Raw genomic sequence first — 5,320 nt, forward strand, 5'->3', positions numbered from 1 at the left:
CACACACACACACACACACACACACACACACACACACACACACACACCCCAGAATCCAGGCTCTGTTATAGACTGTGGTATGAAAACAAATTCTAAAACATCACCAAAAGAAGCAAGTCTGAAAATCTGTTACCATTTATCCAACTTTTTTTTGTAAATTAATAATATTAATAGCACCGAGGCAGCTAGTTTTCCAAACAGACATATACAAACAGGAGCACATTTCGTATGTACACAGTCATTAAGTTATTAATTAGGTTCTTTATAAAACTTCTCTCTACATTAGTGTCTGGAGTCCCAGGACAGGATCAGTCACTGGGTAGTTGCAGTCACAGCCCCGCTGGGGCTGGTCAGTCTGGCTGGGGGCTTCTTTCCTTTGGAAAGACAGCCCAGCTTTGGGAGTGCAGGTGAGCAGCAAGTGCATTCAGTAGTCTCTGAAGTGTTCACTCCTTGTCTTTTAGAGGCCCTTGGGGACCTAGAGACCAGATGACCCCCTAGGGTGGCCTGGTTTACAGGTGGACCCAATTTTCGGCCCTGAGTTCATGCTCTTGGCCTGGGCCCGTCAGGCTCCTCGGTGAAGCCTAAGGAGCAGGATGTGGGCCTCCAGGCAGCATCACATGCTCCTAGAGGATGCTGGCCAATTCTGTAGAGTCCGTGTCAGAGCAGCCTGAGCTTCCTGCTTCTTCCCTGTATAGGCCAGGAGAGGACAGTGAGGTAGGGAATCATAGAAAATGTCCCCAGTGCCCCCGGCCCCACCTCTCCTTCCAAGAGATATGTTCTTGGCCATGAGGACTGGCCACCTACTACTACCCAGGCTGGCCCCAGACAGATGAGGCCAAGGAAGGGATGGTCCCTGTGCCCAGTAACAGGGACTCAGCAAGTGTCTGTGTGTGTGTGTGGAGGATATGTGTGGCTCCGTCTGGCACTAGAGGTCTGCTACAATCTGACACTGCCCTCCTTCTCCAGCCTAGGGTCATACTACTCTCCCCTGTCCATGCTCTACTCCAGCCTGACCCAGCTACTTTTTATCCCTTCAGTGTCCAGCACTCAGATGCTTCAGTATCTTTGTTCACTCAGTTCTCTGCACTTAGAATGTCCTCCTACCCCTCTACATCTGCTGGTTTCCAGATATTCCTTTGAGCCTAATTCAAGCGCTGCCTCCTCCAGGAAGACTGCCTGACTTTCCCTCTGTACTTCAAGACTGTCCCCCTCACATCTCCCATATCCCTCAGTACCTTGCTAATGTACTTTATCATGTAACATTGTATAGTACAATTAGCTTACTGGTGTCTTATCCACACACCAGGTTGTAATCTCCATGAGGCCCAGGGCCATGCATCTAAATTTGGCAGCTCTCTAATGGTTCGAAAAGAGTAAATAGGAATCAGGTTTTGTTGAGTATGGGGAGACTTGAGCTGATACAAACTGAAATCAGCAGAACCAGGAAAACAACCTATACATATAAGACTGTAACAATGTGACTGGAGATAAGAACAACAAAAAAACCTTCCCGAGCTAAATGTGTAATCATTATGAACAAGCTTGGTCCTGAAGAAGATGAAACTGCAGCATGCCCCCCCACCCCCTTTGCAGAGGTGGGGGACTGTGGGTACACACTACTGCATATATTGTCAGAGTCAGTCGATATATTGGTTTGTTTTTCTAAACTGCTTTTTAGTTCTCTCTCTTTTTTCACTCTTCATGACAAGGCTTCTAGGGCAGCTAGGTGGTACAGTGGATAGAGCACCAGGGCCTAGAGTCAGGAAGACCTGAATGAATTTGGCCTCAGACACTTACTAGCTATGTGACCTTGGGTAAGTCACTTAACCCTTCTTATCTCAGTTTCCTCATCTGTAAAATGAGCTGGAGAAGAAATGGCAAACCACTCCAGTATCTCTGCCAAGAAAACCCCAAATGGAGTCACAAAGAGTCGAGCACGACTGAAATGACTGAACAAAAACAACAAGGCTTCTCTTTCTGGTGAGGGATGTATTAAAGGAATGGAAGTGATGTAAAAACAAAAGATAGACAAAAGTTAAAAGAAATATTTGTTGAATTATTGGTGTGAATGGCAAAACAAAATGACTTAGCACAGGAGTGGGTAACCAGTAACCTTGAGGCCACATGTGGCCCTCTAGGTCCTCAAGTACAGCCCTTTGCCTGAATCCAAACTTCACAGAACAAATTCCCTCAATAAAAGGATTTGTGCTGTAAAATGTGGACTCAGTCAAAAAGTAGCACCCAAGAACCTAGAAGGCTACATGTGACCTCGAGGCTACAGATTCCCCACCCCTGGTTTAGCAGAAAGGGCTTTGGAATTGGAATCAAGAGAACTGGGTTGAACCCTGATTCTGGCTCTTAAAAGCTGTGTAGGCAGGAGCAAGTCATTTTCCCTTTTTTGAACCTCAATTTTCTCATCTGTAAAATGGGGATAAGAATCCTTACAACTACTAACCTCATAGGGATTTTGTGAGCAAACTTAAAAGTACCAGAACAATGGATGTTGTTCTTCTCTTTAGACTTGTCCTTCAGCCTCCCCCTGCCCTCCCTGCTCGCCCAGCTGCCCGTGGCTACCCACGGTCAATCCGCCAACCCAGCGCAGACCCTTACCTGATCACCTGCAGGGCCTTCTTGTTCTCCCGACGTTTCTCCTCATCAATGGGATACAGCTTGAAGAGAAACAGACCCAAAAGGATGAGGCCAATGGGGACAACAGTCACTAGAATCTTCAGAGTGAACTTGACGGCCTTCGGCTGGGAGCAGCCCCTCGTCAGATAGCCTGCAAAGCTGGAGAAGGGGAGGGGCGAGAGTAACTGCTTTGAGCTCTTCTGGCCTCACTCAGTCCCACCTCCAAACTCCCCTCCCCAAGGAAGAGAGCCTTAAGCTGGTCACCCCAGGGACTCACTCACTCACTCGAGGCTGAGAGTGGAGATGCCCAGGGAGACGCCAGAGGCAAATTTGGTGAAGAAGACATAGAAGGAAAAGAAGATGGGCTCGTGTCCCCTAGCACCCGGGTGCTTCAGATGGAAGTCATCGATCACATCGGGCAGCATGGACCTACATGGACGAGGACGGTGGTGAGAACAGTGATGACTCCTACTTCCATATCAACATGAGGTTTACAAATAACTTCTAGCAACAACACTGTAAGATCTCCATGCTGCAGAGCATGCAATCTGAGGCCCAGGGAGCGACTCCGTCCAAGCTTACACAGCCAATAAGTGGCAACTCAGGTCTCCAGAGTCCAGCAATTTTTTCACTGCATCTAGTCCAAACCTTTTATTTTACAGAAAAAAATGAGGCCCACAGAAGGAGAAAAAGACTTTTTTGGGGGAGGGGGAGGGAGGTGGGGAGTTGGAGGGGTACAGAATATGCTCTCTTTCTTTTCATCTTCAGGTATTAGGTGTTACAAATTCACAGAATGTTAGATGTGGACATTCATATGCACCACACCTTACCCACCATCCAACTTAATCACCTTTGAAGACCTCTCATTTTACATGTAAGGCAGTTAAGACTCAGGGAATCAGAGGACCATACATTTAGAGTTGGAAGGGACCTCAGAGGGTTATGAGCCATGACTCCATCTCCTCCCTCCCATTTCACAGATAAGGAAGCAAAGGCTCATGGCAATAGGCAGACCAATCATTGATATACAGATTTAGAACTGGAAGGATCCTTAGAGAGCATCTAATCTAAACTCCCATTTTATTGAGGTGGAAGCTGAGACCCAGAGAGGTTCAGTGATTCACTGAAGGCCACACAGTTACATTCACTGGCCTTCTTTGGAAGCACCCCTGGAATTCTGACTCACCAAGGCAGGAGGAAGGCAGCAGCCACACTGATGCCAGCAGCCACTGCCACCACATAGGTGACAATCAGGTTACTCTCCATCAGGGCAACCAAGATGAGGAAGGGAACAGCAGACTGTGGGGTGGGGAGTCCAGTTCAGTAAGTACAGCCCATTCCCTTCCCCACCATGCTCCCAGCACCCACCCACCTCCTCCCCACTTCGGCCCATTCTGCTCCCCAGGCCTGCAATGTCCTCTCTCCTGCCCTTTAAAGCCCAACTCAGCTGCCACCTCCCCCAGGTAGCTGCTCTGCTCCCCTTCATACATCCGGGCCTTCCATCACTGCCCCTCTCTCACTTACCGAGATCCCAAGGTACACAGCCGTCTTCTTCCCAAATCGAGTTAGGAACCATTGCCAGATGGGGATGGTAAGGGTGGCTGAGAGCTGGGGGCAGGGGAAAGACAAATGCAGGGTGAGCCAAGTGTGGCTCTTGAGCCAGAAGGCCACATATCTTTGTTTGGTTGGGTTTTTTTGCTAGGCTGTGGGATTAAGTGACTTGCCCAGGGTCACACAGCTAGTAAGTGTCAAGTGTCCGAGGCTGGATTTGACTCAGGTCCTCCTGACTCCAAGGCTGGAGTGCTATCCACTGTGCCACCTAACTGCCCCTAGGCCATACATCTGACAGATACACATGCACTCTTGGGTAAGGAATGAAAGGTCGGGAGAGAACTGGGACCTCCAATGATTTGGGAGAAGTGGGGCAGAGTCCAGGCTAATAGTAATCCCAGTTCACTTTCCTAGAGCAGCACTTTATAGTTCAGAATCCCTTGTGTGAGGTAGGTACTACGAGTACCATTTTACAGATGAGAAAACTGAGGCCCAAATTGGGGAAGGGACTGGCCTAAAGCCACAGAGCCAGTAAGTGTCAGAGCCAGAACTCAAACCCAGGTCTCTCCTGAGTCCAGTACTCAGGCCTGGTTATAAACTCCTTGAACCTGAATTTTACAGAGGAAACAGACTGGGGTTAGGGGAGGGAATAAAGTCATCCACCATCACTGTATGATCTAGTAAATTAAGCCAAGAATCTGCATTTGTCCTGTGAACTCAGATATGGTTGCCTATAAGCTCCCTCCCCACCCCCTACCAAGAGGGTGCATCTTCATAGCCCAAGAGTGTTGGGGCCCAGTTCATGACTGCTTATGCCTGGGGCAGAGCCCTGGGGTAAGACCTGGCTACAGAACCAGCTCTGGTAGGGCCTCATGCCCCTTCTTCTTAGCCTCTATTTCTGTGGTCACAAAATGGTTTAGCACCACCTATACATGTGACCTCACAGGGATATCATGGGGAAAACGAAAATACAACTTTTCATAAAGTACTACAGAAACAAGAGCAATTATGTAAATACATCTGGGTGCCTATGCCTGGGTGTCCTCCAGTCCTCCCCAATATCAATGGCCCAAGAACACAGATGCACGCACGCGCACACACACACACACACACACACACACACACACACACACACACACAC

General features: G+C 48.5%; 1 protein-coding gene across 2 annotated transcripts in view; it reads right to left on the reverse strand.

The window, feature by feature from the left end:
* Positions 1 to 112: 112 nt before the first annotated feature.
* MFSD2A (major facilitator superfamily domain containing 2A) overlaps positions 113 to 5,320 on the reverse strand; it is a 25,927-nt gene continuing 20,719 nt past the window's right edge. Inside the window, exons 10-14 of one of the 2 annotated variants that reach the window (XM_027864714.1) lie at positions 4,153 to 4,236; positions 3,815 to 3,927; positions 2,914 to 3,057; positions 2,611 to 2,787; positions 113 to 687 (exon numbers count right to left, since the gene is read on the reverse strand). In XM_027864714.1, coding sequence (XP_027720515.1) covers positions 624 to 687; positions 2,611 to 2,787; positions 2,914 to 3,057; positions 3,815 to 3,927; positions 4,153 to 4,236 — 582 coding nt within the window. In that variant the 3' untranslated portion in view covers positions 113 to 623. Of the gene's footprint in view, positions 688 to 2,610; positions 2,788 to 2,909; positions 3,058 to 3,814; positions 3,928 to 4,152; positions 4,237 to 5,320 lie in introns of those variants that run through there. The other variant, XM_027864715.1, reaches the window with a different exon arrangement.

This window comes from Vombatus ursinus, unplaced genomic scaffold, assembly GCF_900497805.2.
Source record: "Vombatus ursinus unplaced genomic scaffold, bare-nosed wombat genome assembly UNPS02014775.1, whole genome shotgun sequence".
Taxonomy (NCBI): Eukaryota; Metazoa; Chordata; class Mammalia; order Diprotodontia; family Vombatidae; genus Vombatus; species Vombatus ursinus.